Genomic DNA, 15,379 nt, shown 5'->3' with positions numbered 1-15,379 from the left:
TTTTTGGTGTCTAAAACCTGTACAGAACACGCTTGTATTAAAATTATATATATTTAATGCAATGGATGATGTTGTTTGCTTATTTACATTTACTGTGTTGTGATACTTTACATAACGTCCTCCGCCCCAGAACGTTTCCGCCGTTCTTGGTTTTGGGGTGTGACAGTTTTATCCACTGAGCCTTGCATGGCCACTTTAGACATATTTAGACTCTTGTAATCTTCGAGACTCTATATATAGAGTTCTCTTATTCTGAATGAACACACATCTATCTTCAATCACATATCTTACTTATTCTCTCCTTACTCTCTTAATCTAAAAGATCTACAAAACTTAAACTGATATATTAAGATTGTAATCTCTCCTTCGGAGCAAGTCAGTCTTGACTTAATCACTCTAAGTCTTATCTCACTTACTGACTTGGTTTGATTGTAATCCTCGTTAAGTATCAGCTTAAGTGTCTTCTTGATATAATACTTGTTGTCATTTATATTTCCTTATATTTCCGCAACTAATTATCTAACTATCTAACTCTAACTTAGTATTGTTGAGCTTTATGATCCTTTGAGTTAAACTTTATTCCGCAATATAACTTATTCTAATGTTTGTTCAAGTGCGTTTCTCAAGTTTTTCTCTCAACAGTACTTTTTGTTTACTTATGTTGTTCCTATAAATAAGGATACATATTAGGGTAAGAGTAACTTTTGGAACTTGGTGTACTTTACTCTTTCATTCTCTTGTATCCTTTCAGAAGTATTAATGGAGCCAAACAGATTATATTTACGTTTTGTGTTCTTGATTCAATTCATACTCTGATTTCATTCAATACGCTCGATTCTTATGAACTACACGAACCATATGAAATAACGAATAAAGTACGAGAATACATTACAACAGTGTAACAGTTCATAGGAACTCACAAAAAACACCATGTATAAGGATGTTTGACTGATGAGTCCTTAAACCAACGAACCACAGCTATAAAAATGACTATCAAGTAAACATGAGTGTACGTTCGGGGGTACGACCATTAATACGACATGATGGCAGACATGCTTGGTGTAGGAAAAGAGCATGTCCCCTTCAATATTGGCTATAAATATAGAACGAAGAACACTCTACAAGGCACACACATTCGATCTGATCACTGCTCAATCGATTATACCCAATTACTTTCGTATCCTCGTTATTCCACAAATCGCCTTTATTGTAAAGAAACCCTTTTGTGACTTTATCATTGAGGCGTTGGCCTGGGATCACATCACAACCAATTAGCTTACAATTTTTTGTTTGTTGTATCTAGATTGTCCACATCAACAAGGGAATAGCGATCCTTATAATCTATAGAACGCAAACCCGGAGGCGCATCAGGTTAAAATGATTTTAACCATAAATCAATTCTAATTTTTTCACCGTTAACAAAAAAAATGATTCATAATAAATCAATTCTTATTTTCCTTCTAATTTTCGATTTCAATTTATGCATTATATTCCTGATTTCAATCTTTTTTAATACATCGATGCTCATAATTTGATTCCATGCTTTATTCAAAAATATTAATCATGTATCGGTGTTGATGTGATTTTAGGCGGTCTCACCAATTTTGATTTCTGATTTGAGTTAACTTGATTTCTTATTCATGTTAATATGATTTGAGTAAAATGTAAGATTTCATTATTGTTATTCACTTCTTTGATGCTAGTATAAAAAGTTAGTTTATGTTCTTTATGTTCTTTCTTTATGATTTATGTAGATAAGTTGAAAAGTCAGCATCATATCTTCATAAATATTTGTCGCTGAAGCCTGAAAAACGATTCAGTCTTTATCTTTGTTGCTGGAAAACGATTATGATCCTTTACTTCTTTTTTTGTCATTAACATTGTTTTATAGGTTTGATTTAAGAACATGTTGCCTATAAAACTTTTATCTAGTAGTGAAAAAAAAAACAACAAACAACCAATACTATTAAAAAAAGATCTTTGGATAAATTTATAACAAAAGTAAATACTTTAAAAGTTAATAGTATTAACGTGAAGAAATACTTTTTTTTTACGGTAAAGTACCTTTTTTTTTTTTTTTTTTTTTTTTTTTTTTTTTTACAATCGGCTTGGATCGGGATAAAGAAAGAAGGATACCCTGGTTCAACTGGTTTTGGAAAAACGATTCAATCGGGGCTTTGAGAGAAATACCTACAAGTTAGAGAGAAATACCTACTCTCTCTCTCTCTCTCTCTCATCCACTGTAACTTTTACTTTTTCCATTGAAAACCTAATCTGATGACAAATACACCCTTCATTTAAAGATAATGATATTGAAGAGAGAGAAATATCCCATAAAATTGTTTCCAAATTACACGCTTGTTCTTCCTGGTTTGGCTATGCAATCTTCAGCAGGCTCATCTTCTTCCTTCGGCGTTACAACTTTCAAGAGGAAGTGAGTGTCAAAAAATACTACTTTCCTTGGTAAATTCGCTCCACATCCATCCACAAAGTTATAAGTCTTCAATTTTGAAGTGGTTTCATTGGTGAATTCTGTTGGGTTAATCTGGTATGTTTTTTACTCTAAACTTGGAGCAAAAGAATTTGTCATATTTTTTCCCAGTTGGATGTAGAATATGGGATTAGTGGCATCATTCTGGAAAGTGTACGTGGGTTTATTTGTTGCTAATTATTTTAAGCATAGTAGGATTGATTTGCATTATTCAAATATAAGTAGAAGTGTGGTTTTGGCTAATGTAATTTTAGATTCCAACAGAGAATTAATAACTCAGAAAATTGTTCCATTTTTAGCCTGTGTTCTTGATTTTTTCCTGCATAGTTAGCCAACAAATTCTTCACACAGTGATTTCGTGGGCATTTCTATAAACTACTATTTATTCTTAAGGTTTTTGAGTTTGGGAATTAATAAACGGATTTGCTTATTAACTTTTTTGATTTGATTTATTCTAAAAAATATTCAAAATTTATGAAAAATTGGTTATTAAAATGGAGGATTGCAAATGCTCAAACTAGGTCGCCATGTCCACTAAAAACGTGGAAGATGTACTAATATAATGTTGAATTGAAGGAAGGAGGAATGTATTCATATTCATGGTAAGTGTTTGGAAACAAAAAGATATTTCTCTCTCTTAAATATTGATAAATAAAAATTAGGGGTATAAGTGTCAATATATCTTTTCTTTTTCCGTGGAATGATAAATTCATGCAGTGGAAGAATCAGGGGCCTTTTTTCTCTTTTCCTAGTCTTGACTATCTCCTAACGACTTGAACATGAACATCATTTTCTATTAGCAGTGACTTGATTTTTTGAATGACTTAGGAATTGGAATGATGTTGTGTGATGTAATGTAACACGCCTTCAAGTATCTTTCAATCCGTATAACCTAATACATAAATTAATAATAGGTTTCTTGTTTACTTCAAAACGTTAATAAAGTAAACTATGGAGCATTAATTTGTGCTCAATGCTCATATGATAATTAAAATATTAAATATTCACTTTTAGATAACTTGTATTTTTTTTTTCTTTTTCAAAGTATGTGTCTCTAATAATAGGATAAGTGAAAACAAAGAAAAAAAATTAAATAGAAACGTTTGTTTGTTTTCCTTTTCAATGATATACAATCATGTGCACAAAAATTGGATCCTTATCTATATACAACATGCCTATAAATACATGTTGTTGATTCATAGAATTAATATGATGTAGGGGGAAGACAGACGAGAGAATGCGGATTTCTTACTTTGTCCGAAATATGGTTACTTTCACATTACTGGGCGCCGGTGTCTTCCTCTTGTTGCAGGCGGTGGTTCAATGTGAGTTTCCGGCGACCCTCAGGCTGGAAAGAGCTTTTCCGGTGAACCATCCCATTGAGTTGAGTCACCTTAGAGATGGAGATAGTTTTAGACACCAAAGGATATTAAGAGGTGTTACTCAATTGTCTGTTTACGGGACTTATGATCCCCTTGTTGCTGGGTACGTACTCCAGCTTACTTCAATTTTTGTTTATGTTTTCAAAACTTCTGGATTATAGACTTATCATCATCATTCGGTTAACTCGAACTTCCTTCTTTTAGCTAATTTCATTAACAAATTTTGTTTCAAACTAACATCTTACAAGATTGTGTGTGTGAGTCATATGAGCATTGATATATTGTAACTTGGTTCTCTACTTATCGTTTAGGCTTTACTTCACAACAATCACTCTTGGATCTCCTCCAAAAGACTATCACGTACAAATTGACACGGGAAGTGACGTGTTATGGATTGGTTGCAAGCCTTGCAAAGAATGCCCGACATCAAGCGGATTAGAAGTATGGCATTGTTTCTTATAATGTGTGACCTTTGTGAATTAACTAGTATTGGTACTATATATATGATTTTTCTTTCTTTGAACAGATTCCGGTTACGCTCTATGACCCTTCAAGGTCCTCAACATCCTCTCCTATATCATGTTCAGACAAAAGATGTTCTCCATCTGATAAATCCAACTCATGTTCACATAATTGGTGCACTTACAATATCAATTATGAAGATGGTAGTGGAACATCAGGTCATTATGTATCAGACTTGATACATTTTGAAATATTTATCGACACAGAATCGTCAATTAATATTTCAGCTTCAGTTGTATTTGGGTAAGTTCTCATTTATCATCAACTATAGAATTTCATTTCTCTTTAAATAAGACGGCTAATTTGGTGAATTATGGAACAGTTGCAGCACATCTGAAACTGGGCGCTTGACTAAAACTAAACGACCGGTTGATGGGATTCTGGGACTTGGTCAGCAAGGTTTATCTATAATGTCCCAACTTTCTTCACAAGGGATTGCTCCTACTTCATTTTCTCATTGTCTTGCTGATGGAGGAGGGTTGTTGGTTCTTGGTAAAGCAATGGTTCCAAATATGGTCTTTACTCCACTTGTCAAATCCAAGTATGTCTTCTTTTTGTATTAAGTCAAAAGAAAACATGTATATATCTTTTACCAAACAAAATCAAAAGGAACACCATCTTTTTCTAATTTCCTTCTATATACTTTTGCAGGTGGCATTATAATGTAAATTTAGAGAGCATTTCTGTGGATGGTCAAACAATGTCAATTGATCCATCGGTATTTGCACTAAATCATGATCAAACAGGAACAATAATTGATTCGGGAACAACTCTCGTATACCTTACTAAAGAGGCTTACACCCCTGTTGTGGAAGCTGTAAGTACAATATTAAAATTCTAATATCAAAACTTTATGAAATTACTTTTTTTTTCTTAATGGGTCATCATTTATGGCATTTTAGATGTTTAACTAATGGTAAATCATGCTTTTGTTATCTAAATGTTGGGATTGCTTTTGTTGGTGCAGATCAAACATGCAGTTTCACACTCTATACAGCCACTTATATCAAAGGACTATGTGTGTTATTCATTTCCCGAAAGGTTAACATCCTTCAAAATAATTTCATAGTTAAATAGACACTTATATTTCTTCTTTTTTGGTCCTTACTAATTAAATGTCCGTCGGTCCATTTTTAGTTCTTTACACCGGCTTTAGACTTCAAATACTATAAAATGTCATATATATATTTATTATATATAAATAATTTTATTATTTAATAATTAGGTTTTATCATTATTTCAGTTATTCCTTTACTACCATATTTCCCACAGTAAGCTTCAACTTTGCGGGTGGTGCTTCAATGCATTTAAGACCTCGCGACTATCTTTTACGCCAAATATCCATGGTATGTTATATGACATTATGTTAATCCCCATTTCGTATGTTGGACAAGATAAAACAGAATACATTGTATTTTGTTTGATTTGACTAGAATTGGGACCTATGCCATTGTGAAAAAAATATGTCCATTCTTGTGTAACAAATACAACCCAATTGGATTATATGTACATGAATCTTGATTTGGTTGTTGGAACACACCAGAGTGGGGCAAGGGTATGGTGCATGGGAATTCTGCCGAGTCGGGAGAAAGGAATTACGATTTTAGGAGGTATAAATTATAATCATGAAACATAAAGCCCTATAAAATTATATTGTTTTCATTTTTCTTGATTTTTAATTTTTTTACTCGGTGATGTAGACCTTGTTCTCCGAGACAAAGTTATCGTTTATGATTTGGGTGGCCAACAGATTGGATGGGCTGATCGTGACTGTAAGTTTATGTAAAAAATATACATAATAAGTTCTATTTAATAGAATAATAAAATAAATATTAAATTATGTTGTTTAATATGTTTGTAGGTTTTTCAATTTTTAACATCTCTGCTGGTGGCAGTTCATTGCGGATTTCATGTCACCAACTAATTCTGACCGTTGTTATTTCTTGTATTTTACACTTGACGATGATGTTGTTTGGTTTACATTCATGACAACCCTCTGAATGCTTGAGTTTATATAGTCGTCGCGTGACAGTTTTCGGGGGGTTTAGTGCACGTAAATATCTCTAATTATTACCATGTTATCTTAATTAGCTAGATGATTGTCTTAATGACTATCCACCTGGTGGGTGGGTGTATTTGTGTGTATATATATATATATATATATATATATATATATATATATATATATATATATATATATATATATATATATAATATTTTTTGTTGAGTATTTACAATCATATCTAGTTATAGAAATCCTTATGTTTATGATACAACAAGAGTTAAACCATATACAAAAAGAAATTATTATTATGTAAGTTGTTCGATTGTATAACTCATTACCTAAAAGAACCGGTGTTATACCCGTCACATGGACGGATTGACAAATATAAAAACATTAGATTAATTTTACTTTCTTTTATAGCATCATTCTTTCATTTGTTCCCACATTAACAATATACAATGACAAATCTATCCAATTACATTACATATGAATGAATAAAAGAATAGCTATAGCTTATAAGACAATCAACTAAATGAACATCAATTGGTTAAAACATAATCAAATGAACAAGTTCAAAACAAGAAAACATTACATAGAAAGTCAAAGCTATTGTATAATTACATCCCAAATTCATTCTTATATTGTTGATTGTCATAAATGTCTTAACAAAGTAAATTGCTATTATCATGGGTTCTAAAAAAGTATATTGTTGTTCAGTTAGCACCTACATCATATAAGACCAAAATAGAAGGAAACAAAAGATCATAAGAAACTAATTGATTTATAATGTTTTCTATACCATAAGAAGTGTGTTATAAGTTATAACTTAATTTCCTTCAACATCGTTTGAGGCGGTCATAGAATTGCCAGAAGCATCAAATCACGTGTTATCGTATTGGAACAAATAGAGTAAATGTAAAAGTCAAAAGCAACAATCATAAGAAAATTACATAAGTTAAACCATATGGTATGACTTACATCATTATATTCCCCATATATTACCTAAGACATAAATGCATCAACATGATCACCTGTAATATTACCATAACCATCCTAATTGGGAAAAAAATGTGAATAAGAAAAATAACAAATAAGCATAATTTAACAAAATATGCAACAATAAAACTTAATGGAAATATATGAACTCATGACCTGCCGGTTAGTTGCTCAACTCAATATTATTTACCTTAGAACTAGACTTGTCAAAAACATCAACATCATGATTATAACAAACAATCTAATAATAATACAACCAATATACATTAAAAAAACATAAGGTATTCAATGCTTACATAATCTAACTGTATATACAATTTCATGGCAGATCATAAGTTCATCTATGGCAGATCTTGGTGTGATTAAATTTGAGTAAAAAAAACTAAAATAGATTTCTTATAGGTTAAACCGAAGCAAGTTTTTAAAATAGGTTTGTTGCTTACATAATTAATTAAACAAACTTGCTTAAGGTTGTAAACATACACATACAAAAAAGCTTTCCAAAATTGGAGAAATGTACTTGAAGCTGTAAAACCATAACAAACACCTGAAATAAAAATTACTTCAATATCCTTCCAAACTCTAAAAATTACTTCAATATCCTTATAAACTTCGAGATATTACATGTAGATCCCTCTAAAGCTATAAAAATTACTTCAATATCCAAAATCAATTCTTAATTAGAATTATATCAATTTTTATTAGTTTTTTTTATCTAATATTCAAAATTATATATTAGTTTACCAATTTGCCATTTCCTAATAAAATCTCAAATTAAATCAAATTAAATCACTATTTCTTAATTAATTCACAAACTAAATCACGTAATAGATTACACAATATCCTATTTGTTAATTCGATAAAGCCCCTTTAATATTGGAATCAGCTTCTTCGAGAGCGTATCTCGTGTCCGGTCTAATCAGTTCGACAGGTCGCATTAATCACAGTAGGTATGCCATCTTGTTTGAAGTAATTGTATTTTGCATCAGATTAACTTCGCATTCGATTATTATCTACGTTGGATTAATTTTGGTTGACAAAAAATAGAGTTTCTTTTTCATCTATTGTTATCGTTGCATCTTAATCAGGGTTGTCAACTTGTTTTAAGTAATTGTAGTTTTCATTAGATTAACTTTGCATTCAATTAATGATGTATCTACATTGATTACTTTTGGTTCATAAAACATAGTTTCTTCTCCATATCTTGCTATTACTATATTCGATTAATTTTGATGGATGATGAGGTAGACACACTGAGATGGGAGATAGGTGATCACTCCCCAATAATTGAGTAAGTATCTACAATAATTTTAACAATCAACTCATTTTACCTACAAGATGGATGATATTTTATGTTTCCTATTTATTTCATTAATTGTTTTTTCTTTTGTGGTTATCAGGCAATTAACATGGAAATACATACTTAAACTGAAATATGGAGGCTTTTTTCGATTTGCCAGGAACTCATGTAGCCAAGTGTACTGTTTCGGTTTTAGAAAAACTCTCTATATAGATCTATTCTCATACAACTTGAATCAACTAGTTGAAAAAGTGAAAAAACATTATCCATCAAAAAACGATATTGTTTTGTTAATAGTCTTTATTGACAAGCATGCAAGAGAACAATGTTTTATTAAACTGGATTCTGATGAACACTTCATGGTGATGCTTAACATGTATGAGGAGGAGAAAGAAGTAACAAATTATGCGATGAATGAAAAAATTACACAACAAAGGGATAAACCATCTAGTGTCGAAGATCAATTTATTGAGGAATCGGATGATGAAAAATTATTTTGTTAACATGATTATATGTTTATATGCAATTTTGCAGGTTAAGAAATTGTTAGAAACTCATTCTTTTACTCGAAGCAACAAGTGTGGTAACAAACATGCAACTCAAGGATGGATAATTGATGTTGTAACCGACAAGCTAAAATCTGATGTTGATGTATCTCCTGCCAACCTCAAAAAGTGGCTTATGCAAATCTACAATGTTGAAGTACCATATATGAGATTCTTTAGAGGAAGAGAACAAGCTTATAGTGATATGCATGGAAAGTGGGATGACTCTTACGTAAATATATATGATTTAAAATAGGAACTTGAACAAAGAAACCATGGAAGTGTTGTGGAGATTGATTTGCAGACAGTGGGTGACAAAAACATTTCTTACGGTTTTTTATATCACTAACTGCATGCTCTAAGGGGTTTCTTGCTGGTTGTCGTCCTTACATTGGGATTGATGCTTTTGAATTGAAAGGAAAATTTACTGGTGTGCTAGCCGCTGCTACAAGTATTGATGGTAATAATGGCATATTTCCGGTAGCATATGGTGTGCTTGAGTCTGAGAATACAAAATTATGGACTTGATCTTTTAAGTCACTACAAAAGGCAATCGGTACACCAAACGGTCATGTTATCTCCTCTGACATGCAAAAAGGATTGGAAGTAGCTATTACACAGGTTTATCCTAATGCTGAGCATCGTGAATGCATAAGACATTTACATAGCAACTTCAAGAAACACTTTAGAGGTGACTATTTCATGACCAGGCTATGTAGTGCTGCAAAGACCTACTCCATTAATAAGCATGATAGATTGTTAAACGAAATTGCTAGTGTGCGTAAAGATGTAATTTTATATTTGAATGAGACCCATAAGAAGATATGGAGTAGAAGCAAGTTTGGTACACTTGTCAAGTGTGATTATATTACAAACAATATTTCAGAACCTTTTAACTCTTGGGTAGGTGACATACGTTATAAACCGGTGCTCGATCTCCTTGTTGCAATAAGAGAAAAGCTTATGCAACGATTTGACAAGAAAAGGAAGATTGTGAACAAATGGAAAGGAACATTAGTACCAAAAGCAAAGAACTACCTCAATAGAATCTGTAAGGCAAGTTCAAGAAATTTATCATTTATTATTTAATTATATTTTATTTAGGTTTGTGAAAAAATAACAACTTACACTTCTATTATTTATACTTGTTTTATTTTCTCATGTAGAACTTAGGTAACTTTGAGGTTTGTCGAAGCAGTGACAATTGAGCACAAGTGAACTACAAGGGTAAAAGTTGGGATGTTTTATTAGATGTGAAAAAATGCAATTGTCGAGTTTGGCAAGTTAAAGGACTTTCGTGTGTGCATGTAGCTGCGTTTATTGCTTTCACAAGGGAGCCTAATTGGGGTAAATATGTTGATACATATTTCACAATTCATAAATTTAAAGAAGTATATGCTTTAGAAGTTGCTCCAATGCCGGGAAAGGATCAATGGTTCCATATAGAGACAATCGAGAAGATATACCCACCTATTATAAAACGGCCTCCAGGACAACCCAAAAAGAACATAATTGTACCACATGATGAGCCCAAGAAAAGACATAGATGTTCGCGTTGTGGTATGTTTGGACACCATGAAAGGACATGCAATAATCCTGCACCTCAAGGTTCCAATGATGCATCCACTAGCAAGATGAAAGAACACAAAAGATCATGAGTTTTTGTTAAAAGTTTGATTAGATTGTAGTACTTTAATGCTTGTCGAATGCATTTTTTAGTACTTTGTTTCCGTTGTTTGGAAGGATTTTCATAGGATTAAATTGTTAAAAATTTGATTACTACTTATATTTGTTTCCGGACCATTTATATAATTGTTTTTGTTTATAGGGACCAGTTTTTAATAATTTTCTGCCACAGTGGGATTTCTGTAATCTTTTTCTACAACAGGTACCACTTATGCAATTATTTTTGGACCAATTCAGTAATATTTTTCTGCCACGGGGACTATTTATGTCAATGTTTTGGGACCATTTAAGAAATATTTTTATGTCATATGGACCATTTCTGTAATATGTTTCTGCATATGACCATTTTTTATACTATTTTTCTACCATAAGGATTCTTTTTGTAATATTTTTCTGTATAGGACCATTTTTGTACTATTTTTCTCCCATAAGGATTGTTTTTGTAATATTTTTCTGCATAGGACCATTTTTATACTATTTTTCTGCCATAATGGCTGTTTTTGTAATATTTTTCTGCATAGGACCATTTTTGTACTATTTTTCTGCCACAAGGACTGTTTTTCTAATATTTTTCTGCATAGCACCATTTTTTTACTATTTTTCTGCCATAAGGACTGTTTTTGTAATATTTTTCTGTATAGGACCATTTTTGTATTATTTTTCTGCCATAAGGACTGTTTTTGTAATATTTTCTGCATAGGACCATCTAAATGATCACTTGAAGGACCAACACTGTTCATGTTTTGGACAAAATTACTCTTTGCTCCAACAGCCACCAAAGATTCAATAGATGTTTTGGACGAAATTACCCTTATTACAAATGCTATAAACTATGAAATACATCAATATAATACCAAACTTTTCATTTTTTGAATGGATACAATGCATTAAATATAACAACCAGCTCCTGTTGGGAAAGTTACAATACATAGAAAATAAGAAGCTACAAAATTATATGAAAGAAAAGAAAAAACACTAAAAACATGGTAGAATAAAAAACAGAATAACCTAAAATGTAAAAATACCAAAATAACCTAACATATAACTCTTTAACAAAAGATTAGCAATAACACCAAAAATCCAAAATAACACTCTACTTTTAGTAGTGTTTCCAAAATAGCATTCTACTTATGAGATGGTCTCCATATGCACATAAACATCTCACTCTTCTGATGAATTCCAGTTGTAGGGGCATGAATTTTATCACATTTTCTCCTTCTGATAAACTTCCTGATTTTATGTACATGTGAGCAAGTTAACTCCCTACAATCACATTAACTTGGACTCCTGTTTTAACAGCATGGGACGACACTACCTTAATACAAAGGGTGTCCATGGACACCCCTTACTTTGAATTTTTTTTTTAGAGAGTATATAATTTTTTGTAACATGACACCCTTGAAAATTTTATGGGGACACCCTCAAATATATGAATAAAAAGAAGAATCCATAAATAATTCTATAACACAAACGTATTCTAAAAATTACCATATACAAAGTGAGAAAAAGTAGGACAAAAATAAGGAAAAACCTAAAACTAATAATTTTTTTTACCAAAATACTGATTTCCGAGAACATCACCTCTGATTTTCGACATATCTTAGGGTTTCTCGAATTCTCACATACTAACGACCATCAACTTAACGACTCCACTCCGACTTCCATCGCCGCTGCTACATTCCGTCACCTGCCGCCCTCGTCTCCGGCTTTATTACTTATTTTGGCCTCATTTTTTGCTTATCTCTATCCTCAGATTGTCACACGTCCACAACAATATTGTCAAATTGTAGCCTTTATCTTCAAAGCTGAAAGTTGAAAAAAAAAAAGGTTAGTTTATTTCTCTAGATTAATCGGTGGTATTTGATTGAAGAAAAAAGTATGAGAAATAGAGAAAGTGTTTTAATTGTGTAAATGGAAGAAGAGAGAAATTGATTAATGGAGTTGGAAGAGAAAGTCTTCAATATAAAAGAGTATGGTCATTGGTCAATAAAGTTAACAAAGTTTGTCTGACATACATGACATAAATGGAAAAGAATAGATCCTTAGGTACAATAGCTCCATTCATTTGACAGTACATAAGTATTTTTATATTGAAAATGCTTTGCTTTTATTAATTTAGTTTTTACATTGATTGTAATTAATAATTTGATAATTTGCTCTTATTTGTTTAATTTTACTATTGATTTTAAGCAACAATTTACTAGTCTTTATAATATAGATTATTTTAGATGTAATGTTACTTCATTAATTTTAAATTAATGTAAAGATCATATGTTTATTTTTAAATAGTTTATTTATTTTGGTCAAAGGAGTATGAACTAACATTTTTTTTGTTATTGTTTTAGGGACAATGTTAAAGTTTTTTAAAAAGATTGATAATCAAAGTTCAAGTTCTTTATAAGATGAACATGAAACATTACAAGAAGACAGTAAGGAACACAACTCTACCTCAAAGCATGTAAATATTGATTTAAATACACTCCCTGCGGATCCAGGAGAAAGACCAAGTATGGAAGTTTATCATGTCAATCAATGAGATGAAATTAGAAGAGCGTATTTACAATAAGGAGCTTATCAACCTCGAAAACATTCATTCGAACAAAGAGAGATTGGAGGTAAACTTCGTAGATTTAATCCCTCTTGGTTTAATGATTATAAATATTGGTTGGAATATAGTGTAAAACTAGAAGCTGCATTTTGTTTATGTTGTTATCAGGGCCAGTCCTAGACTATTTGAGGCCCGGGGCGAAAATAAATGAGGCCCTTCAAATTATATAATTTTTTAGTCAAATAACTAGAGTTCATACGGAAAAAAGTGGCATGTACTAATTCACTAAAATGTACAATTATTTGAAGTTGCTAAGGTTTAAAAAAGAAACTTCGTCAATGCATGTTTCGAGGCTTTCAAGTTTCAATGAATGTATCTTTGTCTTGGTGAATAGCATAGTTATGGCTAGTCCAAAAAAATTTATTCCCCACACAAAAAAATAAAAAAATAAAAAGAACTTAACAAAGCCTTTATATTTGAATCATAAATGAAGCGAAATATAAATTAGCAATTTAAAGATATACATAATGGAGGCAAGTTGAATATAAAAAGATTGACAATTAGGGCTGTAAACGAACTGAACGTTCGGCGAACCGTTCGGCGGGAAGTTCGTTTATGTTCGTTTATTTAATAAATGAACGAACATGAACAAAAGTTATTGTTCGTTTAGTTAAATGAACGAACATGAACAATGGTCTCGTTCGTTCATTTATGTTCGTGAACGTTCGTTTATGATGTTCATTTACGTTCGTTTATGTTCGTTCGTTTAAGTTTATTTATATTCATCTATATTCAATTATTTTTTATTATATTGCTATATTATATGTTCGTTTATGTTCATATATGTTCAATTGTATTTTTTATTATATTGCTATATTATATGTTCGTTTGGTTCGTTTACAGCCCTATTGACAATTGTAAAAAAAAAAAAAAAAAAGTTCAATCTATTTCACATCAAAGTGTTGAAGTTTATATCAAAATTATTACTAAAGTAATACCTAATTGAATATGAATACACATGTTTGATTTCTAAAAATAAAATTAACAAATAGCATAGAAATTTAAAAACTAAAAAAGTTTCATATAGTATTTGCCTCGAATTATAAATAGCAAAATAACTTTCACAAAATTCAAATTGATAGCAAATTATCTCCTTTATTTTTATTTTTTTCTATCATATTCCTATCAGCTACAAATCCTTTTAGAAACATCTAAATTTTAACACTCTCCTTAGTGGAACACACATAAGTAATAACATATTAAAAAAAACTATCTTAGCAAAGCTACTGTACTTACACTTATAATCGTATGCAAAAATCAAAACTTAGATACCTTAATCTATTTATTTGGATATTGACTAAGGCTGGATGAAAATCGAACTTTTAGAAATCAAACATTCAAGAGGCTGCTGCTAGTGTTGTGGTGATAATCCTTCAAAATAAATCGTTTTGCGAAATAGTTCTGCATTTCAACCTTAAGCGGTTCATTACTTCTTGATAACTGAAAAATCGTTTGAGCCGTTTTGAGAAGCACAAAAAAAATCTGCCTTTAATAATTAATAAGTAAAACATTTCAAAACATGTTTCTTGATAATTGAGAAATTGTTTGCATCGTTTTGGAGGCACACCAAGCGTTTGGGAGGGCACACCAAAAAAAGATCCATAGCCTTTAATAAAGGCTGAAGTAAAATTTAAGAAAAAAAAATCAAAAATGTTAATAGCAAGATTCGAACACAGGTGACTCACCAATGTTAACTATACGCTTCAAGTCTTCAACCATCTCAACTACAACTGCTTTTTGTTTTCTGCCGCATACTGTATTTTATATCATCTAAATTCGTATATATACATTAATAGTAATTTGTAGGGGCCCTGAGAGTTGGCGAGGCCCGGGGCGGTCGCCCA

The 15,379-nt window shown here is 31.2% G+C and overlaps 2 protein-coding genes across 2 annotated transcripts; both read left to right on the top strand.

The window, feature by feature from the left end:
* Positions 1 to 2,089: 2,089 nt before the first annotated feature.
* On the top strand, positions 2,090 to 6,482 carry LOC145000619 (aspartic proteinase 36-like). The gene is made up of 11 exons (XM_078959882.1): positions 2,090 to 2,548; positions 3,710 to 3,976; positions 4,185 to 4,314; positions 4,400 to 4,638; positions 4,718 to 4,936; positions 5,047 to 5,212; positions 5,363 to 5,436; positions 5,639 to 5,741; positions 5,939 to 6,005; positions 6,096 to 6,167; positions 6,257 to 6,482. Exons 2-11 carry the CDS (start codon positions 3,729 to 3,731, stop codon positions 6,382 to 6,384), a joined length of 1,446 nt encoding a protein of 481 aa, XP_078816008.1. The 5' UTR covers positions 2,090 to 2,548; positions 3,710 to 3,728; the 3' UTR covers positions 6,385 to 6,482.
* Positions 6,483 to 8,628: 2,146 nt separating this feature from the next.
* LOC145010600 (uncharacterized) lies at positions 8,629 to 10,899 on the top strand. The gene is made up of 8 exons (XM_078969124.1): positions 8,629 to 8,687; positions 8,797 to 8,885; positions 8,994 to 9,091; positions 9,231 to 9,473; positions 9,605 to 9,721; positions 9,779 to 10,297; positions 10,408 to 10,414; positions 10,493 to 10,899. Exons 1-8 carry the CDS (start codon positions 8,629 to 8,631, stop codon positions 10,897 to 10,899), a joined length of 1,539 nt encoding a protein of 512 aa, XP_078825250.1.
* The last annotated feature ends 4,480 nt before the right edge of the window (positions 10,900 to 15,379 follow it).

Source organism: Lactuca saligna, chromosome 1 (genome assembly GCF_052625555.1).
Source record: "Lactuca saligna cultivar CGN05327 chromosome 1, ASM5262555v1, whole genome shotgun sequence".
In the NCBI taxonomy this organism is placed as follows: Eukaryota; Viridiplantae; Streptophyta; class Magnoliopsida; order Asterales; family Asteraceae; genus Lactuca; species Lactuca saligna.
Note: the sequence above shows the minus strand (reverse complement) of the source record. Positions and strands in the feature narration are given on the sequence as shown.